The sequence below is a fragment of the Apodemus sylvaticus genome, chromosome 7, assembly GCF_947179515.1.
Source record: "Apodemus sylvaticus chromosome 7, mApoSyl1.1, whole genome shotgun sequence".
Lineage (NCBI taxonomy): Eukaryota > Metazoa > Chordata > Mammalia > Rodentia > Muridae > Apodemus > Apodemus sylvaticus.
Genome location: NC_067478.1, coordinates 75109774 through 75133556, shown reverse-complemented (window position 1 = coordinate 75133556; position 23783 = coordinate 75109774). Strand labels below are relative to the sequence as shown.

The 23783-nt window shown below is 40.7% G+C and overlaps 1 protein-coding gene and 1 non-coding gene across 2 annotated transcripts in view; one reads left to right on the top strand and one right to left on the bottom strand.

The window, feature by feature from the left end:
- Nucleotides 1–1466: 1466 nt before the first annotated feature.
- The window catches only part of Tnfaip8l3 (TNF alpha induced protein 8 like 3), a 45108-nt gene continuing 22791 nt past the window's right edge, over nt 1467–23783 (bottom strand). Inside the window, exon 2 of the mRNA XM_052188325.1 lies at nt 1467–6269. Within this exon, the coding sequence (XP_052044285.1) occupies nt 5707–6269 (563 nt within the window). The 3' untranslated portion in view covers nt 1467–5706. The remainder of the gene's footprint in view (nt 6270–23783) is intronic.
- Nucleotides 21851–21990, top strand: LOC127690356 (small nucleolar RNA SNORA48). Its single transcript, XR_007979076.1, has one exon. It is a non-coding gene; the product is annotated as a small nucleolar RNA SNORA48 (small nucleolar RNA).

Here is a 23783-nt window from a genome sequence, read left to right as displayed (position 1 = left end):
GCATCTGTAATTCTAACATTCAGAAAGTCAAGGGAGAAGGGTCATTGCAAACATGAGGCCAGACTAGGCTATGCCTGTCTTCCAAGATAGTCTGGCTTGTACGATGAGGTCTTGTTTCACAAAAACGTACTGAATACTAATACACACATGAATTTCCAACTTACTGTTTTGTGAAAATGAGGAAAAAATAAATAAGGACTTCCCCCGCCCCCTTTACTCGAGGAGTTGAACTTTGGAATTCCAAAGCATTATTTTCCTCCTTAGTGGAAAACACTTGGAATCAAATGTCATCATCAGCCCATACTCCAAGCTTGTGGTCTTATTTCATATAACAAATCATAGACCTAGACAAGAGGTCTTGAACTTTTAACATTTCTGGATCAATATAATTTATAAGCATGAATAAGTCATAACTTTTTAATTTTTTAACAGCCCTTTTATTTCTTAATGGTAAATGCACTGATGAAATTACAACAAAGGACATCTAAGTTAGATACAAACCATTATCTTTCCTTTATGAAGTATTTATTTGTTCAAGTGTAGGTATGTCTCTTTGTGTATTTGTCTGTTTGTGGGTCTCTATGTATATGTGTGTATTATGTGTGTGCATGTTTGTGTGTGTCTGTGTTATGTATTTCTCTCTCTGTGTGTGTACTTCTTTGTAAATGTTATGCAGGAGTATATGTGTGTTAGTGGATATCTGTTTTATATATGTGTGTTTCTGTGTAATGTATGTATGTGTGAGTGTTATTGGATTGCTGTATTGTGTGTGTGCATCTGTGTTACATGTGTATGCATGTGTGTGTTAGTGGATGTCTGTATTACATGTGTATATGTGTATCTGTGGTGCCTGTGCACATGCACATGCACACATGCATGTGTGTCGTATATGTGTATCTGTGGTGCCTGTGCACATGCACACATGCATGTGTGTCATTTGATGTCTGTGGCAGTGAACTAAATGCTTCATTTACTGTTCTTTTCCATCTAATCAATGATATGTGTGATTCAGTTCTGTTTTTCTGTCTTCCTGTAATACTTCTTTCCTGGATATTTTGAAGGAAAAAGATTAAATTATGTTCATAAATTTGAAAATTTTGAATCCCATAAGCTTTCCCCCTACTGAGGCTAGAATTAGTTTTATGACTATATTGGAGATTCACAGCATGGCATCTGTTTAAAAATTCATAATCTATCTTCTTTTATTCAATATAATTCTTATTTACTTTCATTTTTTATTCATTTGCTCCTAAGAAGCAAAACTATGTTGATAAGTTTTACAAAAGTATCATCATCATAAATAAAAATGTGTAACCTAATCTATTAATATATAAGCTAAAGACCAAGATCAAAAGGGTTCCATAGGTTCTTGATCCTATGGAACCATAAGTAATACACAGAATAACTCAGAACACAATACATGGAGCTCAACTTTTAACTTTATTTATATTTGTTAACTATCCACAGTTGTCTTCCATTTATTAATTACTTAAAATGACTTTATATACCTAGGTATCTATGTCATTCAATTCATTAGTTTTGAGTTCCAAGGCCACTCTTCAGTGTTTGTTGTATGATACTGGGGCTAGCACTCCAGACCACATTTCTGCATTGTCAGGTTTCCTGTTGGACTCTAAAGTTCAGGAGTTTGCTGGGCTTGAGTGGGGGAGGAGATATTCTGCTTGTGTTGTTTGCTCCAGTGTCACCATAGCAACACCTCTTCACTTCAGCAGCAGCAGCTGAATCTAGTTTGTACTTGTTCTAATATTTGTGGAGCAGCTTTATCATAGCCTTTAAGTGTCTCCAGCACCAGGCAGTTGGCATGGGTCCCTCTGCTCACAGATCTACCCTTAGTCCCATGGAGTCTCTCCTGGAAAACCACAGACTTCAGCAGTAGATAAAAAAAGGTCCTGTTCTAAGTGGTCAACACTTCATGTTCTCAGACCTCTTCTTATGTATTTTTTCAAATGGTTCTAACTTTGGATCTCTGTTTTTGCAGTTGCTACCTGGTGATACTTGAAAGCTTGTAGTATTTTGAGGCTTATTTAAATTAACTTGCAATAGGTGAACTTGCTGTTCCCAACTTTCTACACAAGATATGGCTAAGATGAAAAACAAATTAAATCACAGTTAATAGACTCTTCTTAGTTTTGTTTAATCCTACCATTATTTAAGAGTTACAAAGGAAGGAAGAAGGGGGCCAAAGAGAAACTGAAGACATTTTTTTAAAACTAGGAACAAACCAAGTATGCTCACCTTGTCACTATACTAGTTACTAAAGTGCTGGAAGCCTTATCTTGCTCAATAAGACACGTGAAGGCAATAGAGAAGATACAAAGAAGGAGGCAGAGTATCCTTGTTTATAGATATGATTCTATACACAAAAGACCCTGAAGACTCCTCAAGGAATATCCCATACCTGATTAATGCATTCAGAAAAGTATCAGGATTCATATACAACACTGAAAAAAAATACACAGCCTTTGTGAACACAGATGACAAGCATGCCAAGAAAAAAACTCAGGGAAACAATTGAGTTTATAGCAGCCTTCAAAAATCACGGAAAAAAATCAAAGGCTTTAAAAGGCGTGTACAATAAAAAGTTTAAGACACTGAAAAAAGGACATGGAGGATTATACCAGGAGATGGAAGAAGCTCCCATGCTCATGGATTGGCAGGATTAATACTATAAAACGGCCATCCTACAAAAAGCAATGTACGGATTTAATGCAATTCCTACCAAAATTCAAATGCAATTCTTTACAGAAAAAAAAAAAACCTTGAATGTTATATGAAAATACAAAAGACTCACAATCAAAACCTTAAATAGTGAAATATGGCTGGAGAAACCACCATCTCAGACTTCAAGTTGTACTCAGGATATACTTAGAGGACTCTATATCTTATTTCTTGGTTTGCTTTCTACTGGCGTGAGGAAGTATCTTGACCACAAGGAACTTGAGAAGGAAAGGATTTATGTCTTCTCACAGACTAAAGTCCTTTACGAAGGGAATTAAGTGCACAAACTCATAGTAGGAGCCTGAAGCCAGGAACTAAAGTAGGGACCATGGATGGATGCTGCTTGCTGGCTCGGTTCCATTGTTTGCTCAGCCTGATTCCGTACACAGGCTTAGATCACCTACCCAGCGGTGGAACCATTTCCAGCAAGCTAGACCCTTTCACATCAATAATTGATCAAGAAAATGCCCTAGACTTTACCTATAATCCGACACATGCATTTTTTCAATAGATATCCCTCTTCTCAGAAAACTCCAGCTTATGCCAAGTTGACAACTATTCAACCAAGTCAGTAAACCCCTTGCCATGCTAGGCATTGATAAAACATTATTACTAATCCATAACCTTTCCTTTTTTGTTTATCCCAAGATCTCATATTAATAATAATGTCACAATATAAGACATTATATAACTTTTGAAGTCACACAGTGTTTACAAGTTCAGTCTCTTTAAAATACCCAAAGTCTCTATAAAATTCCAAAGTTTGGGCTCCTTTAAAATCACAGAAAATTTATATAGTTCTTATTCTAAGAGGAAAGAACCAGGGACAGTCACAATAAATCAAAGCAAAACCAAAGTTTAACAGTGAAAATTAAATCCTGATGCTCAATCTGGAATTGACTCAGATCTTGCTCTGGGCATCTCTGGCTCTGCTGTCTACAGAACACATAGCCCTAGTCACTTAATGCTAATCATATATGACTATTAACATAACCAAAGATCTCAACCGCATATTAAAACGCAATCTGGATTTTTAAAAGGAAAAGACAAGAGAAATTTCTCAAAAAGAGGCACACTGATAGCCAAAATATTTGTAAAAATTATCAAAATCATTAATTATTAGGAAAATACACATAGAAATCACAGTGAGATTTTACTTCTCTGAGGATACAATGATAATATAAAAAAGACAAAGGATGACACATATCAATAGGAGTGTGGAGGAAATGGAAATTTTATATAATGTTGCTGCAGATACATAGCAGAACAGCCATTGCAGAAAACAGAGTGGTTGTTTGCTATGAAGGAAAGGGTAAAACTACCACCTAATCCAGAAACTACATTCCTGGCTCTATATGCCAAGTATATGAAATGTTCATGTTGGAAACAGGTACAGAGATGCCCCATGTCCATTACTGCAATATTTGAAATAGCTAAGACACAGACTCAAAGCACCCATCAACAGATGAGCAACAGAAGAAAAAGTGACATTTGAACAGAATGGAATGTTTTTTTATTGTAAAAAAAATTCTGACATTTGCAGCAATGTGGATAAAATTACAAAACTTTATGTTAAATGAAACGAGACAGACATTGAACAAACACTGTATAATTCACAAACAGGAAATAATTCAAAAGGTGATATCTAAGAAATAAAAAGTAGAGCATCAGTTATTACAAAGTGAGGAGTGGAGAGGGAAAGAGATGGGAAGGGGATGAGAGTCACATTTACATAGGAAAATTATCCTGTTCTGTTTTATAATAGGGAAGTTATAGCTAACAATAATGTGCTACATATTACTAAATAGCTCGAGGGAGGGATTCTGATTATTCCTGCCAGATAAAAAATAATTATTTGTGATAGATTTGTTAATTATGCTGATTTGATAATGCTATATATACATCTACCAAAGCTTTATACCACAGCTATTACAGATCAATTATAAATAAAATTTAAGGGCAGAACTCCCACTCCCTACCAAACAAAATTTATTATCTCATTAAGAAAAATAAAAACCATTCATCCAAACAGAACGTGTCTGTATAAGAGGAAAAGAAAGGAGGAGGCTTGTGAGACAGAGAGTCAACGCAGCCTGTGACATACGGTGGATGTTGACAGATGTGGCTGGAGATGAACCTGGAGAGTCGGAGAAACCAGAGAGAACCAGAAAATAAGGAAAACATTGCTCTTCCTAAACTGAGAGTCATCGCTGCAGCCTTGAACCGGTGTCCTCAGTTCACATGCAGAAGAGAGAGCAGCATCACGGTGACTCTTGTCTCTCTTAGAGGAGGCAAGGAACTCTTTCTTCCTTTTTTTCTATTTCTTTCCTGAGAGTTTTCTGTATAGGCCAGGTTTGTCTGAACCTCATTCTGCAGTCCATACTCCCCCACAACCTCAATCATAATTCTTATAACCCAGCCTCTATGGTACTGTGATTACTAAATATACTATGACAACTGGCAACAAACAAACCCACTAACTATGAACAATTATGCCACATCCATTTATTATATACAGTCACTGGTCTCTTCTGTTTCACAAAACTGTGAATGCCAGTTATCCTGTTCAATCCTCACCACGGCCCTGTGAGGTAGTCAGGAAGCATCACGTTCTAGAACACAGAAGAACTCCTCAACAGAGACAGGGCTGGTATCCACATCCATGTCTTCTGTATCCTAATCCAGGACGCCTTCCACTTTGAGATGAATGGAGCTCAGGATGGGAAGCAAAGCAGCTTTCCTGCTTAGAACAGTTGACAACAATTCTTCACAAACACAGGCCATTTAGACTTGAGAGCTCTTGCCTGTGCCCAGGAAGTAAGCACACCCACGTCTGGGTTAGAGTTAGTGTCAGAGAAATAAAGAAGACACAAGTATATCTTGAATGAGGGCTGCTGCTTGGTTCACACTGGATGAGGTTGAATATTCTAACTTTGAAGCAGCAAAGTCCAAGAGAGGGGAAGCTTTTCAGAGGATCTTGTCATCTAACAATTTATTGATTCCCTCGCAAATCCTCTTGAGATTGGGCCTGCAGTTTCCATGTGGACCGTAGAGAGTAGAAAGGAATTCTACATCAGCAAAGTGGTTGAAGACATGGTTTATGCGTCCATGGGTTCTGGGCGTCAAGTGTCGCTGTACCAGTTCATGTACCAGGTCCTTGCACTCATGCAGAAGCTTCGAGAGCACATTCGTATCAAAGGTGTACTCTACTTCGTAGAAGCTGACCATAGTCATAGCAGTCTGGTTCAGTTTCTTGCGGAGTTTCTCTACAATCATGACCTCCTCTTGACTGAACTGTTTGTTCCGGTAGAGGATACCAATTTTGATGGCCACCTTGATTGCATCCTTCATGATCTTGTGGGCCTCCTTCTTGTTGTGGGTGTGTTCTTCTGTGACTTTGTACAGCTCATCGAAGATCTCACTGCTGGTGTCATCAATCAGCATGTTGGCCACAGTTTTGCTGGCTATCTTGCTCAGGATCTTCTTCTGGGCTTGAAGGGCGAGATTCTTGGAACTAAACACATGAGGACCTATGGTAAAAAGATACATGTAGGATTATGAGAACTGTTACTTTTTTTCTTTTGCAAATAAAACACATTAAGTTGAATTTACATTCTTAGAACAAAACCTCATGCCTATATCCACAATTATCCTAACTAAACTGTACCCCAGATCTTCCCACGTGTCACTATACCCTGGTCACCAATGTTATTAACTTTAAATTACATTTATTTATTTATTTATTTATTTATTCATACCATGAATTTACATGTACATATATGTGTGGGCATGTATGTTGTGATCACATGTGTGTTTGTGGGAGTCAGCTCTCTCCTTCTACCACATGGGTCCCAAGGATTAAACCCAGTTCATGAGGTTTGGTAAGCGCCTTTATAATAACCAATTCCCTTTCAGCAGCCCTCAGCACTGTTCTTGACAGTGTAAGGAAAGACTGGGGAAACAGACACCAACAACGCCAAACCACCAGCTGTCTGCCCTCTTGGCATACGCCTGTTCATCCTGAGAACTTTAAGTGGCATGCAGACATGCAGGCTCGTCCCTCCGTGGCAGTGTCTTCCTCATATCCAGATGAAATCAAACCATTTTAGACTTACTCCATGCTGCATACGGCCTCTCCACTTGACTACTTACCAAAGATTTCCCTATAGCTGCTGGTTCCATGGAAACTATTCAGTTTCACAACTTATACAAGAGAATTATTGCATAGTGACCAGAATGTAGTTAATCTCATTTTCAGAGACATAGAAGTAGTTGTTCATGAAACTACTTTTTTAAGTAGAGTTTCAGGATCTAAATTTTGTTGAGTCTAAGATATATTATTTTCAGTTTCAAAATCTTAGAAACTGTGGTATGTTGCAGATGACAGGCAGCTGTTGTGTTGTGGCTGTCATTACCTGTATGTACAACTTATACAATAGATAGAAAAAATTGGAGAGAAAATCAAAAGAACTCTGTTAAATGTTACTAACCAATGCTTACTTGCTTATTATTTATTCACTTACTTGTTGTTTTTTTTTTTTTTTTTGAGATAGGAGTCTCATGGGGGTGGAGACTTAGCTTAGTGGGAGAACACTTCCTTAGCAAGCAGAAGACTCTGGGCAGGGTCCACAATCACACACACACACACACACACACACACACACACACACAAAGACACAGGATCTTACTGTATAGCCCAGGAACTTCTTATGTAGTATAAGCTAGACTTGAATTTAAGATCCTCCTGCCTCTGTCTCCAAAGAGTTGGGATTACAGATGTGTATCACTATGCCCAGGACACTACAGTTCTTGAGAGCATAAAATGGTACTGTGTGGAAAATAGAAACATCAACAAATGACAAATCAAACAAGCCTTGTATGACTATCACACTGAATGAAACTTAGGAAAATAACAGCCAACTTATTTTGTTCATATTCACATTATGAATAAAGAAGAACATATGTGTTTTTTGTTTTTTAATCCTACAACACTATGTCTACATAAGCCTCTCCTGAATTTGTTGAAATACTCTACAAAGTCTACAAATGGTGTCTGTAGTCCAGGCTGGCTTTGATCTTCAATACTCACATCCCTACCTCTTTGGTACTGGGATTATAGGAATGGCCCATTATACTTGTCTCACTCACAGAATTTTAATTTCATGTCGGTTATTAATGCTTAAAGACACTTGATTAACCCATCATAATCATGTACAACTAAAGCGTGCAGGTAAACTGAAACTTAAGGAAGATTCTGTGACAATAAACCCCCAAGGATTTCTTTTAGCAGACACAGTGCTCATACCAAGACTAGCCTGGGCTGAATATTTATTAATCTTTAAAACCTAAAAGTTGTATTAGAAACACACCTCTAAATGGCATGTGAAATAGTAGGTTAAGGTACTTTGATTAAAAGACATATATCATCAATGTGAATTTCAGATTGGCACTTTGTCTGGGAAGGTTCTCCATCCCAGAGCTACAGATTCCTCTAAAGCTCTCCCTAAGAGTAAACGCCATAATTGAACAGCAGAAAGAAGGAAGAGCACCATGCCTCGGCTTCAAATATTTTCCCAGGTGAAAGAACTTGCATAAAGTCTGCACAGAGAGGATGTATAGAAAGAGAATTTGTATCTGGAAATCTTCTCCTTCAGCATTCTCGTTGAGCTGGGTGGATGATGCTTGTTTGCCCTAAGGAAGAGGAGGAAGAGCACAGTTTGAGATCAGCTGTTGAGAAGCTTCAAAATCAGACAAGAAATCAGGCTTAGATATGGCTCTGCAGTTAACAGCACGGTATGACTGCTCTTGCAGAGGACCTGAGTTCAGTTTCCAGGACCCATACCAGGCAGCTTATGACTGTGTAACTGTCTCCAGAGGATGGTCTCTTCTAGCCCTTGTGGGCACCTGTACTCATGTGCATATACACATGCAGACAGACAGATGGACAGATAGACAATTTAAAATAAATAAATCTGGGTAGTTTTTTTGTTTGTTTGTTTGTTTCAGACAAAGAAAGTATGCCTTGTGAAGGAAAAATGCAGTCCCTTAATTAAATAAATTTGAAGAATACTGGCTATTACACAGAATGAAATGGATTATTTTCTGCGAGGCTTAATAAATACATTAAGGTATTCTATCAATTCCAAGAGAAGGAGATGATTGGCAGAAAAATGCCTGATCTCACCATGATGTCCTTGTACCAATGCTTGGAACCAATGCTATCTTACATGGCAAAACAGATGTGGTTAAAGGTCTTGAAGGAGAGGGATTATATTGTTCTATCTACAGGCTCAAGAAATGACGTTATTGTTGTAAGGAAAAGATGGAGATAGAAGAGAGCAAGAGAAAAAGTGTGTGAGAATGGAAAGCAGTGTGTGTGTGTGTGTGTGTGTGTGTGTGTGTGTGTGTGTGACATGTCTGCTAGCTTTGCAGATGGAGGGTGAGGATGTGAGGCAAGGGCTCTGAGCGGCCTGTAGAAGCTAAAAATGCAAGATGAAGCATTCTTTCCTACATCACCCAAAAATCCCTGTGAACCTACTTCAGATTTTTGAGTTCCAGAAACATGAAGACAAACTAATAGTGGCTTAGGCCTCTACATTTATGGTGAACTGTTATGGTGGCAGTAAGTTAATTTAGGTGGCTAGAATGAGATCTTCCACTTTTACCATGATACCAAGTTCCTAGGTGGTTTTCCTAACGCTTCTGATCATCTTTCCTGAATAAAAATTACTTATCTACAAATAAACAGCATTTATAAACTTCTACTCTCATATCTCAAGAGGGTTGGAATATGAACATCTACAAAGACTTAAAGATTATGAGTCTTGAGCAGAAGAAGCTGAGTGTATGGACCATCACAACCACCAGGAAACCTTTAAGGAAAAAACAAAACAAAATTCCACATCACCAAGTAGATTCCCACATGACTACATATTTCCGCATTCTATGAATGTACTCCAACACAAATGCCACATATAATCTACCCTAGTAGATGTCTTGGGAAAGAAGGCTCTTGATGGTCTACCATATCAGGTATTGTCAAGGCTTTAAGAAGTTCTGCAGTAAAGATGACCCCATGGTTTTGTTTAGTCACCCAGACACAAACTTACTAGGCACACACATACACACACACACATAGATACATATACATATAAATATGTAAAACACATCCTGCGGTATGCATTATTGGAAACAGTGGACAGGGTTAATAGAAGGAAAATCAAGACAACCTGATTAGTCAAACATTTTTATAGAGATCTATTGAGAAGAGGATACACAATGTTAGTAATGATTTAAAGGAACATGAACCCAAGAGTGTGGTCATATTCAGAGATATTTTTGCACATGAAAATCCTGGACTCTTTCTATCCATACTTCTGTATTAGCAGTCTATAGAGGAACCATGTTGGTAACATACCAGAAAGAGACTGCAGGCTTGAAGGAAGAACATGAATTAAATTTGGGAACCAACATCAGGGGTAAGCTTATTTGAAAGTCAACCTTCACTGTGGCTAGTGGGAAACACCAGAATAACCAGAATAGGTGTTGGTGCTTTAGTTTTTATTCCTATATACAAGGCTTCAGAAAGTGATTTTGGTTGGGGATGTTTCTCTTAATTATTTCTGAACAAAATTTCCCATTATCTAGCCATAAAGGGTAAGGAGTAATTTATGACACCTCAGGATTTCTGACTATTATAGTCTGACAGTGGGAATCAAGTAGTCTAGAGAAAGAACACCAAAGATGCTCTAAGTGGACACCTCGGTGCGTGGAAAAGGCCTGGGGTCACAATGAATGGCTGTTTTAAAAGTAGTGTTCAGTCAGCACACAAATTATGCTTCCATATTTCTAGAAAACATGAAGCTCTCCCAGGTGGCACAATGTCATGCTTATAGTGACAAATAGCAGGAATGTCTTACCAAGCTTGGTGAGTGGGCAGGAAAGAGGCAGAGGAGCCCAGTGGGAATAAGGTAATAAACTTAGAGTCAAAGTAAATGATGGTTATAGAAGGCACTGAGCTGTCGCCAGAGCCCAGGAAAGTGCTCCCGACCACCACCAGGATGTGGGGGTGCAAGAGCCAGAGCACAGCTCTTCTGTCCTCCTCCTCACAGGACACCTTTGTCACTTCCCTAAAAGGTGTGTGGAAAACTTGCAACATTAAGTACAGAGAGACATATTTTTGCAACAGAGAATTATTCACAACAGCAAGCAAACATTCCATCATTTGGATCAAATGAAACATCGCTTCATTTCCATTGACAGTTCAAGATGACAGCAGGAAAGAGAATTATCTGCAAAATGTTAAGTAGAAGTTAGAAGTGGGCATGATACCCAGATGGAAGCAATGGATGTTGTTTATGAGACCATCTGTGAAGGCCGGGAATCACATGTGCAAGGAAAGTGGTAAGGCCAAGGCCACAGAGGAAGAAAGTAAGGCTCAGGCGGAGGAGCTGAGATCTCCTGGCTTTGACTGCCAGTCACTTATGTCTCAGCCCAAGGAATAGAGAATTCAAGGCATTCCAAGCAAGACAGGCTCAGAAACATCTTAGAACTTTAACTTCCTCCACAGTGAGTTCAAAAAGTGTCAGTCTGTGAGACACAAAACCAGTGACTGGGGACTATGTTCTTTGTATGCAAGCACAAATGAGCAAAGAGATGGCAGTCAATGCCTGTCCTCCTCTGGGCAAGATCTCTTCCACAGACGTATTTTTAAGGAAAAAGCAACAACCTAGCACGATCTAATAAGAAATTAGCCATAAAGCCAGGCATGATGGCACACACCAGTAATGGCTGGGTGACTGAGGAAGTAGGATCGCTGTGAGTTTGAGATAAGCCTGAACTACACAGATGCTAAGATACTAGCATATCTTTTTTTTTTTTTAAAGTTTTTCAAGATAAGGTTTCTCTGTGTAGCCCTGGCTGCCCTGTAACTCACTCGGTAGACCAGGCTGGCCTTGAACTCAGAAATCCACCTGCCTCTGTCTCCCAAGTGCTGGGATTAAAGGTATGTACCACCACTGCCCAGCTGATACTAGCATATCTTAACCATGAAAAATGCCCATACAAATTTCAAAAACTAATAAACTTATATATGAAATATAGATGGTATTGCAGTGTTGTCACTTGCTTTGAGATATTTTCATAAGGCAATGGCAAACCACCACAGTAAGTTAGGTAGACAGTTGCATAGATTTTTGGGCTTGACGTTTGGGTGATAGAGAGATAAGCTACCACATAAATTGCTTTGGAGGGAGAGAAAACTTAAACGTGACACTGTTTTTTGTTTGTTTGTTTGTTTGTTTGTTTGTTTTTTGTTTTTTGTTTTTTGTTTTTTTTTGCCTGAAAGACTGGGTAGGATAGGAGGACATTGAAGTGTCACCAGCTGAAACCAGAAAAGCCAGTGTAGGGAGAAGATGAACTCAGCCCTGAGTCCCTGGTGCTTGTGGACATTGGCACGAAGATGGAGCTAAAGCAGAAGGGGCTTAAGTAACAGGGCGCCTCAGACCTCACCGATCTGACCCTGAGCACACGGACTTCCTGTAACAGACCTGAGCAACCCTGCAGGGTAAGCTGGCTCTTTATTCAAAATGCAGATGTTTATCCTGCTAAAGAATATCCTCCCTGGAGCCATACTGCATCCACCTTGGGATTCCCTACCCTTTTGTAACCTACTGCCTAACACCCCTAATCACAACCAAGAGAATGAGTGTTTTTAAGACTATGCAAAGGAGGAAAGGCAGATGTGAGTGACACAGGGTGGGGTGAAGGGCAACATGTGAAAAGACTGAATTATGAGGTTGTATTCATGGAGCAAGGGGTGCTGTATCAGCATCTTCCACCTCCTGTGTCCTATAGCTGGTGCTCCCGCTCTCAGCTGGCACTCAGGGACCCCTGCAATCGCAGCTGGCACTCAGGGACCCCTGAAATCTCAGCTGGCACTCAGGGACCCCTGAAATCTCAGTTGGCACTCAGGGACCCCTGAAATCTCAGCTGGCACTCAGGGACCCCTGAAATCTCAGCTGGCACTCAGGGACCCCTGAAATCTCAGTTGGCACTCAGGGACCCCTGAAATCTCAGTTGGCACTCAGGGACCCCTGAAATCTCAGCTGGCACTCAGGGACCCCTGAAATCTCAGTTGGCACTCAGGGACCCCTGAAATCTCAGTTGGCACTCAGGGACCCCTGAAATCTCAGCTGGCACTCAGGGACCCCTGAAATCTCAGTTGGCACTCAGGGACCCCTGAAATCTCAGTTGGCACTCAGGGACCCCTGAAATCTCAGCTGGCACTCAGGGACCCCTGAAATCTCAGTTGGCACTCAGGGACCCCTGAAATCTCAGTTGGCACTCAGGGACCCCTGAAATCTCAGCTGGCACTCAGGGACCCCTGAAATCTCAACTGGCACTCAGGGTCCCCTAAAATCTCAACTGGCACTCAGGGACCCCTGCAATCGCAGCTGGCACTCAGGGACCCCTGCAATCGCAGCTGGCACTCAGGGTCCCCTGAAATCTCAGCTGGCACTCAGGGTCCCCTGAAATCTCAGTTGGCACTCAGGGACCCCTGAAATCTCAGCTGGCACTCAGGGTCCCCTGAAATCTCAGCTGGCACTCAGGGTCCCCTGAAATCTCAGCTGGCACTCAGGGTCCCCTGAAATCTCAGCTGGCACTCAGGGTCCCCTGAAATCTCAGCTGGCACTCAGGGTTCCCTGCAATCGCAGCTGGCACTCAGGGTTCCCTGCAATCGCAGCTGGCACTCAGGGACCCCTGAAATCTCAGTTGTAGCTCCTCTCCCAAGCTTGCTAGCAGGCAGAATCTGGATTTGCTGGTGGTGGCTGCTCAGTCCTGAAGTTAATGAACCCAAAGACAGGAGGTGTGATTTGTGAACTGAGGAGATGTCTGACCTATACCTAACATCCCGGGTGCTGAGGATGCACGCACAAAAGCCACGACAGTAAAAGCATGAAAACAGATTCAGATTGCTGCAGAGCCGGATTCCAAATCACTGCATCAGAAAAGCAGTATTTTATGATGGTCACTATGCAGACCAAATTTTTCATCCTCTTTTTTAAGGAGGAGTTGTTTTGTTTTGTTTCCCTTCCTATCATTTTAGGTGAAATGAAGAGATTTTGGCAGAGTCAGCTGCACAAGTTTTCAGCTTAGTATCTCCTCTTTTCAAACCCACCACAGTCAACAACCAGCCCACACTGAGCAATCTGTAACTCAACCCACGATTCTGTACCTGAGGCCAAGTGGACCATGCATTTGATCCTCGCAGACCTGTAAGACAAGGTTTGAGTGCTCTGTTGTAGGATTTTCCCTGTTCAATCATATTAGTATAGAGGAGATCTGTGACTGGACAGAAAGAAGGGAGGCGGAGCTAAGAGAGAGAGAGAAAGGGAGAGGGAGAGGGAGAGGGAGAGGGAGAGGGAGAGGGAGAGGGAGAGGGAGAGGGAGAGGGAGAGGGAGAGGGAGAGGGAGAGGGAGAGGGAGAGGGAGAGGGAGAGGGAGAGGGAGAGAGAGAGAGACTTGGGGTAGGAGGAGAAGGCTGTGGTTGTGAACTCGAGTGGCATTTACCAGTCACAAGTAGCTATGATGTTACAAGGTTAGAAATATTGGAATAAAGCTTTTATTATTATCAATTGGCTCTAAAATTACTGTACTAGCATCTTATAAATTGTAATTTTATTGATACATAGATATGATTGGTTAATTAAGCTTTAAGAGTCTTTATTCTACCGGGTTACTGGGTATGGTGATATGTAACCACAAGACTGGTGGTTCTAATGTGTTATTGGAATGGGAGATCGTCAACTACATAGGGTTATGACTGAGGAAGAACTAGCAGCACCAGGGACAAGCAAAGAAGAGCTGGGAATACAGCAGTTGGGCACAGTTGGGGGCTAGCTGGCTAGAGTGGGGGAGCGTGGTCCGGCCCCAAAGAGAGCTGGCGGGGTTTGTTTTTTAATATATCCTGCAACAGTGCTCCAGCTCATAAATTAAGAAACTGAGGCTCAGTGGATGTCAGCAGTTCACTCAGAGATACATGGCTAGTCAGCAGCAGAGCTCCAGAACCCAAGTTCACAAGACTCCAGACAGAGCCTGCATTCTTTGTCTTTGTACATTTTCCTTCAGGAAATGGCCTTAGTTCCTGAGGTTATTTGAGTAAGAGGGACCCTCATAGGCTCATATATTTGGATGCTTGATCTCCAATAAGTGTTGGGGGGCGGGGGGGGGGAATAGGAGGTGTAGATTTATTGAAGGGGATCACTGGGGAATGCCTTTAAGGTTTCAAAACCCCATGCTATCTATTCCCAGTCAGTCTCTGATCGACGTCTCTGTCTCTCTCTGCCTGTCTCTCTCTGTCTCTGTCTCCATCTCTCTTTCCCTCCCTCTGACCCCTGGCTGCTGCAGGGTGTAAGATATGAGCTCTCAGCTCCTGGCCTCTGCCACTATATTACCTGCCATGGACTCACCCCTGAAACTGTAAGCTAGTCTCCAATTAGATGCCTTCTCTTGAGGATTGCTGTGGTCATGGTGTCTCTTCACAGACATAGAAGAATAACTGAAAAAGTTCCTTAAGGATTGGGACTTCTTTCTTATGGGAAACATTTAGGGGACTTCAATTTAAATCTCCACCAAGCTAGGAGAGTTAACACCTGTGGCTTAACACACCAAAAAATTAATTAATTAAAAAAGAACATTATGATCGAATAATATCACATTAAAACAAGTTGAGAATAGATAATAGATAGTTTTCATTTTGGGACAGAATTGTGTCTGTTTTAAACAATTATGTAGATTTGTTCTTGTTGATTTTTATAGCTAGCACTGAAAAGTAGTTCAGTATTTTATCGGGTTCCTTTACCGAAGTAGATATTTGTGAAGTCACTAGAGACAGAATCACTTCCAACTTGACAGGTTAGTTCTGATGACCTGAGGGGTTTTTTTGGTTGTTGTTGTTGTTGTTGTTTTTTCCACAGAAGAGCATCCATCAGGAAAGCCAGCATCAATGCATCAACTTAAATAATTATTTTAAACAAAGCCTAGCCAACCCCCATCCTTGTCTCTAGTAACTGGTATCCCTTTAAATGGTAGGTTACCATCAGGTATAATAGCAAAAGAGTTTCCTCTGCGGTAGTCTTGATCACTGCAGTACTTTAGGCATGTAACTGATCCTATTCCTGCAGCAATTCTACACTGTGCACAACAGCAGAAGCATTTTACACTCAAGGAAAATAAGGAGGGAAAGATGGATGGAGGAAGGGAGGGAGGGAGGGAGGGAAGGAGGGATGGAGAGAGAGAGAGAGAGAGAGAGAGAGAGAGAGAGAGAGAGAGAGAGAGAGAGAGAGAGAGATGACTTCTCTAAATCCACCATGCAGGAAGACGTAACAGAGTCGGGTTCTGCAGTCTGCCCCATGACCCTGTGCTCCACTCAAAACTAAATACCCATTATTTCAATACATACTAAACTTCCAGGCATGAGTGACAAACCAATCAGGTTAAATGTTCTTTTGAATTACTGCCAACTTTAAAATGAAGATTGATTGGTTTTGCCTCCCTCAGAAGAATTGTTTTTTGAAAAGCTGGGGTAGAGAGATGGCTCCATAGTTAAGAGTACTAACTGCTTTGCCATGAGGGCCAGAGCGCCAATCCCCACTCCCTCATCCAGCACTCAGAAATGCCTGTAACTCCAGCTCCAATGGCCAGACACCCTCTCCTGGCCTCCATGGACACATGCATATTCTTCTACAGACATGCACATACGTGTACACACACACACACACACACACACACCCAACAACAACAACAACAACAACAACAGATCTTTAAACCAATAAAGCATTTCAAGCAGATAGATAAAATAGGAAAAATATAACACCTATATGTCAATACCCAGAAACAATTTCTTTTAAAATTATTTTTAAATGTATTGTCCTTGTGTGTATATGATGTGCAGGTGTGGGCATGTACATGTGCCAAAGCCTACGTATGAAGGTCAGAGGATAACTCTGTGCAGTTTGCCCTCTGCTCCAGAGTTCCATGAGTTCTGGGGACTTTACTGGGGCCATCAGGCAAGCACGTTACCTGGCAAGCCATATGGCCAGCTCAGGAGCAGTTCTTAGCATTTTACCCTCCAAGACAGAGGGAGGTGAGGTTCTCTATGTTCAACCTCTCTCCTGCTTCTCCCTTCTTGACTCTAACTGACTTTAGATGCTGATGTGTTTGATTTCTGGTTTTTATAGAAATGACGGCTTTTGAACTTTTCATAAAAGGCGTCATACAAACCCTTTAGAAACATTCCATTCAACATCACACTTCCAAGACTTACCTAGTATGAACATATCTGCATTGTTCCCATTGCTGGACATTTAAATTCATTATACCTCCTGTGGACACACAGCAGTCTGCCAGATTCTACATCTAGAACACGCCTGCCAAGTCCTGGCAGAAGTGCTGCCAACTGGTCTCCAAGGAGACTGCACCAATTTTCACTCCCAGCAGTAGTGGGTTCCTGGGGTTAAGCCTTCTCATCAATAGTCCACGTTTAAAATTTTTTGTCTATCTGAATTGGACAAAAATGGTATTTGTTTTGACATGCTCTGCTCCCAGCAGCTTTGTCCTTCTCTCATGACGGTATACCGAAGGCTTAGACTTTGACAGATATTGGCCAATAATTCCCTTGAGGTTTTTAAACCCGATTTTAAAAAATTCTTTCTGCTATGATGTAATGAAAGTTTCATACGTTTTTTAGAATGTTAAGGCCTTCCACCCATCTGGAAAATATACATGCATATTATATGAGGTTTGAATTATTTTTCTTGACACTATTTATTTATTTATTTATTTATTTATTTATTTATTTATTTATTTTGGTTAAATAGTACATCTTTTTTGCTACTGACCTCTTCCCCCCCCCCCATATCAAGTTTACACATTTAATGGCTATACTTCCGAATTTTTTAGTGTATTCTTTAGTCTGTTTGTCTATCTCAATAACAATACCACATCTTAATTGCTAATACGGTGGGTAAATATTCCCCTTCTGTTTAGAGAGTCTCTTGACTATTCTTTTCCTCTCTGGTATGAATTTTCAAATCATTTGCTCAAATACATAAAATCTATTAGAACTAGTAACAGAAGTCAGCAAGCTAAGTCTCTTAGCAATAAATACAGAAAAACCCAGTCATTAACAGCCATTTAGTAACTGCAAGAAATAGTCAATGAGATGGCTGTGCATGCTAATGATCGGAGTTTCATTCCCAGGAGCCATGTGGAAGGCGAGAACTCAGAAGTCGGTCTCTGACCTCTGCACATGCACACTGACTCACACAAAAATAAGACGTGAACTATAAATGATATCAAAAGATATTTGGTGAGCAAAATGTGCAAATGCCTTATAAGGACAGAGGACAGAGAAAATCTGGCAAATGGTGAGGAAATCGTGTTTTATGAATATGACAAAGACACGAGTCCACCCCCACTTTTCCAGTTGTTTGTATCAGCTGAGGTCTGCTGATAGCTCTAGTGGGTTTTATGTAGCACCGCCTCGATGCTGTAAGGTAGCTAATGCTACCTACACATGTTTCTCATCCCCAACACCATGTTTTCTTGTTTTACTGCATTTTTTTAACAATGGTGGAACTACCCAGTGCAATCTTGGGAAATAATTATTTGGCATTTCTGTCTCATTCCTAGCTTCAATAGGATTACCTCTACACCATTTCCATCAAGTATGTCTTCTGAGGTTCTTTTAAGGGTTTTATAGTTTTTCAGAACAAAGAAAGTCATAAATCAAGACAAGTTTGAAATACATTGGTGAATTATAGAGACAGGAGTGTAGCAATATGAGGAAACCTGTTCTATGGACCCAAGATGCTGTCTGATGACATTCTTAGCTTCTGGATTTGTGGAAGCTAGCAGTCATCACAATGAATAGATTATAAAATGTCTTAATCTATTAATCACAAATTTAGTTCTAACCTAGAAGTGGGCAAAGAATGGCTGTTCTGGAGGGCTGAAATGTACCCACACTACGGTGAAAAGTCTTTGCATCTACACCATTCCAGTCTCCACAGAGCTGATGTTCTACTCAGCAAGTCTCTGCAGACACGGCTCCTTTTAGGAGACTTTGTTCACAGTTTGCCTTCTTGGGCAATGCACTTTGTGCACACAGAGGCTACATTTTATTTATTAAATACTATGAGGTATCTCTTGGTTAGGAAGCTCATTCTTAGGGTGTGAGGTTGAAGAGGCTGAGCAGTGGGCAGGACAGCAGCCTTCAGGAGAGAAGATAGCTGAGAAATGGCATTATGAAAGAAACCCGTGGACCATTAGGATTTAGATCTGAGTTATTTTTATATCCTCTTTATCTGACATAACACTTATATGTGACAGATTACCATACCTAAATTTAGGCAATCAAGAACACAGTTTGGCACAATGGAGTGAGGTCTACGGATGAATCAAACATTTAAAATAACCAAAATTTATACATTCACAATAAGATTGACTATATACTTTCTTCTATATTTGTAGTTACTTGTAATCTGTGAACTATCTTATTTATATTTAGAAGGTTAGAAATGAGACTTTCAAAGAAGTTGCTGAAAAAAAGATTTAAAAAAAAAAAAAAAGCCAGGCGGTGGTGGCACTTGCCTTTAATCCCAGCACTTGGGAGGCAGAAGCAGGCGGATTTCTGAGTTCTGAAACCAGCCTGATCTATAGAATGAGTTCCAGGACAGCCAGGACTACACAGAGTAACCCTGTCTCAAAACAAAACAAAACAAAACAAAACAAAACAAAACAAAACAAAACAAAGCAAAACAAAACAAAAAGGCAAAGAAGTTGCTGTAGTGTTGTCTTTTTATTACTTAAATACAAATATTATGTAATTAATTTTTTAAGCCAGGCTAATCGTATTATAGAACATTTTAGATACTAATCATCAAGAAACATCAGTACTTAAGGTATGAAACATCATGAATATTATTAGACATTGTTGTCTTTTATATAATCTGAACAGAAATTAACCAAACTCTGTGGGTATCTCTAGCTAGAGTAAATGGAGTTAAAGTTTAACTTAACTAGATTTTTTTTAACCCAAGTTATACCAAAATAGAAAGACAATGAAAAAACTTGAATCTTTCAAACACTTTTTTCATATAAGACAGACGGGTTTAAGGCAAGCAAATAGTTGTGGGGAAAGTTTTGGTCAAATGAAGGTCATGATATTCTCATTTGTATCATCACTAAAGCCAGAACTAGTATTTTATCAATTAGAGATATACTTGGCGGAATATTAGATGTCATGAACAATTTTTAAAAATCTAATTACAAAAATATTTCAAAAGTAGAAATGGTGAGAAATTGTTTAGTACTCGACCGTTGGCTATTATGGTAATGATTGACTATTTAAGGAGCAACAGCTTTGTCCAATAAGAAAACATATTTAATAACAGCTCTTAAATGTTCATTCAGTAAAAGGAGACTACGAACAATTTGCTACTTTAAAAAAAGATTATTGGGCTGGAGAGATGGCTCAGCGGTTAGGAGCACTGACAGCCCTTCCAGAGGTCCTGAGTTCAATTTCCAGCAACCACATGGTGGCTCACAACCATCTGTAATGGGATCCGATGCCCTCTACTGGAATGACTGAAGAGAGCAATAGTGTACTCACATGCATAAAATAAATAAATAAATATTTTTAAAAATAAATTATTATTTAAAAGCAAGCACTAATTTTATCTCAGGGTATTGCATTAACCTCCCTAAATTTTACAGTCTTTATATTATTTTTTACTTAGTTATAACCATATTTATTTTTCCACAACTGATTACAGCATACTTTAAATCTTAACATTATTATTATTACAAAATTTCAAAAACAGTTTTAATGAGGTAATTTTAAGTGAGGCTATATCTAAAACATAAAAAGTATTATATCTTAGCTATACAATAATTATAAATGTAGGTAATGTACATTAATAATTCTTGTTTTCTTAACCAAATTTAAATTAGTTACTTGTTAAAGATGTAAGTTATAAAAGATAGCTTGAAATGGCTTTTTGTTAGAAAAAGTATTCATATTTTTAATGCTTCTGAAGCATCAAAAGTAGAGTGAGGCATCAAGAACAGGATGGCATTCAACACATTATTAGTATATTGCTAAAACCAGAGATGACTACTTTAATATATATATCCCAGTATGGTGTAATACAGTATGATGATCTGTACACTCTAAGATGTCTGCCTAAGCCTCAAAGTAGGTTTTCAAAATGATAATTTAAAAATATTTGGAGTTTTTTTCTTACATACACCTGACTAAAGTAAGGGTCTTAGAAAACACATTTTTTTTATATGCTTGGTTAAAAAAAATCCTTAAAATTCCTAAAGCGTATGTGTAATTATACATATACATACATATATATTATATCCAAAAACGTAGAAATGAGCTACATTTCTTAATGTTTGTAATAACAACCTTATTACAAGGCAGTTGTCTAATAGTAAAACCAAACCCTACAATAGGAGTAAGCACCTCTAAAAGTTAATTTGTACCCTCAAGCAATGCGGACCACTGTTGTAGAAGAAAAATTGGAATAGAAAGGCCAAGGAGATAACATCTTGACGAGAATTGTATGATTATGTATATCTTGCCATTAGAAGCAGTTTCAAAATTTTAAATTTAAAAACTCTTGTTAGTTGTCTTGAGTAAAGTCTGAGGACCATTCATCTCTATTTGTTTTACCTACGTGTCACATTGATTAAATATATTTGTTTTTTCTTATTATCTTTTTTAATTTTAATTTAAATTTTTTAAATTTGAGTCAAAATGAACCTGAACCAAGTTAGTTTACATAAGCACTTACTTATAAGCCAATTTGGCAGTACATACACTATGTAAAAATGAAACATAACCAAAAGGAGACAATATATATTACAGAAGATATATTTTAATAAATCAATATTTTTATCATAATTGTGCTAGAATTTTTCTGATGTTCATTATAAAATGGTTTATTCACATAGAGATAAACGTATAACTCTACCAATTTACATATAGTCCAACAATAATGAAAACCTTACATTTAAGATGTATGTTAAGAATTTTTTTTACCCCTGGCAATGGGCAAGGAGACACCTTGTTGGTGGTGTTCATGTATCAGTCAGGGCAGAGCAGATGGCAGCCCTTTGTTAATCCTAGTTTGATGCCTGGCTTGGTGGCCAAAGCTGCCTTATGCCTAAGACTCATAAAATCAAATCAATCAAATCAAATCAAATCAAATCAAACACATGGAAGCGTAGTGCAGGAGGAAGACAGAGACCTGTCGACCGCGTGCCCCTCACAGACCTGCCCTCCAGCCTTCAGCACACAGGCGAGCTGTAGGCACCCATTTGCTGCCAAGCCATACAGCACAGATGGAGAATGCCACCCAGGGGCCCACCAACTTTGTGCCCAGCCTGCAACAGGAGCCACCACAATGTGCAAGCATGTGGTGGTCAGATGAGGAAGAGAAGCAAAGAAACTTCAACTTTAGGGAGAAAGATGGAACTGGAGACTCAAGAGTAGAAAGGTCATCCTTGTGAGTGGCCAACCCTGCCACTTGGGGCCATGGTGAAGCCCCAGCCCTAGCTGAGTGCCATGTCTGGGTCAGTGGCAGGGATCAGTGTTGATTGACGTCCGTGGTTTATATTACCACTAGAGGACATGGGGACTCCCTGGTCTGGGCAGCCGTTAGAAACCACATGGGTGTCCGGGGCTATGCCTAGCTCACCCCTTCGTTCGCTAGATCAGCCTGAATGTGGCACTCTGAAGAGTTGGCCTCATTACTCACTGCTGGAAGCACTCAGGAGAGCCAGCCCTGTGCCTGACCCAGGCAGCACAGGGGAGCTGATCTTTGTGGCGGGGGTGGGGGGTGGGGGAGGGGAATGGGTAAACCAGCCTGGTGGCCTGAGCGTGGGAGAGTTAACCCGGCTAGTCATCTGCCGTGGGGGTGGCACAGGCACAGAAGTGATGCCCCACCTCCCGCCATGAGCTCAGGAGAGCTAACCTTGCTCCTTGCCCGCTCTAGCACTCGGGAGAGGGGCCCTGCATCTCACCTGGACAGCACATGAGAACTGACCTTGATGGTTAAGGCGCAGGTGAGCCAGCCCCAAGGGAAAGACCATGGGAGAGCAGGCCCTGCCACTCCTCTGCTGTGAGGTGGTGTGGATGTGGGGAGGATGTTCAGTTGGGAGAACTGGCTCTGAGGTCATGAGGAGAGAGCTGGTTCTGTCCCACAGTAAAGCTGGCCCTAGTGGAGGGTTCGCAAGTGAGTAAGTCAGCCTCAAGGGTGGAGAGCTGGTCCCACCACTTGTCTGGTGAGGTGGCATGGGTGTGGGTGGGGTTGGGAGGTGATGCCTCCCCTTATCTTCCTCACCACCTACAATAGCCTGGAGAGCTGGCCCTAGGGTCAAGAAAACTGGAGAGCTGGTCCTTACCTTCACTGGTTATAGCCCTGTGGAAAGTAGGTCCTGCACCTCCCCTGGTAACACAGTGGAGCTGGCCCTAATGGCAAAAGCACAGGTGAGCCTGTCCTTAGGATGTGAGAGCAGGAGAGCTGGCCCAGCCCCTCACAGGCAGCAGCCCTTGGGAGAGTGGGCCTCCGCCCTGATTGGGCAGCACAGTGGAGCCAGCTCTGGAGGCCTGGGTGCAGGCAAGCTGGCTCCAAGGGCATGAAAGCCAGAGTTGACCCTGCCTCCAAAGATGGTGGCACTGGGTGGCCTAGCTGGAGCAGTGCTGCCAAGCTTGCCCTGGTGGTGCAGATAAGGGAGAGCCTGCACACTGACCAGCTCAGCTGTCACGCAGGTCCAGAGCCAGGGCTCTGAGTTGGCGCACCTCAAAATCTGTACCACCTGCGAATAGTTGGAATGCATGAAGGGGCCAGTCCTGCTGAGGACTCCCACAACACAGAGCAGCAATGGGAGGACCTGGAGGAGTCCCGTGAAGATACGATATTGATGGTGTCACAGAAGCCGGCCATCTCAGGCCAGACTTATGACTCGCT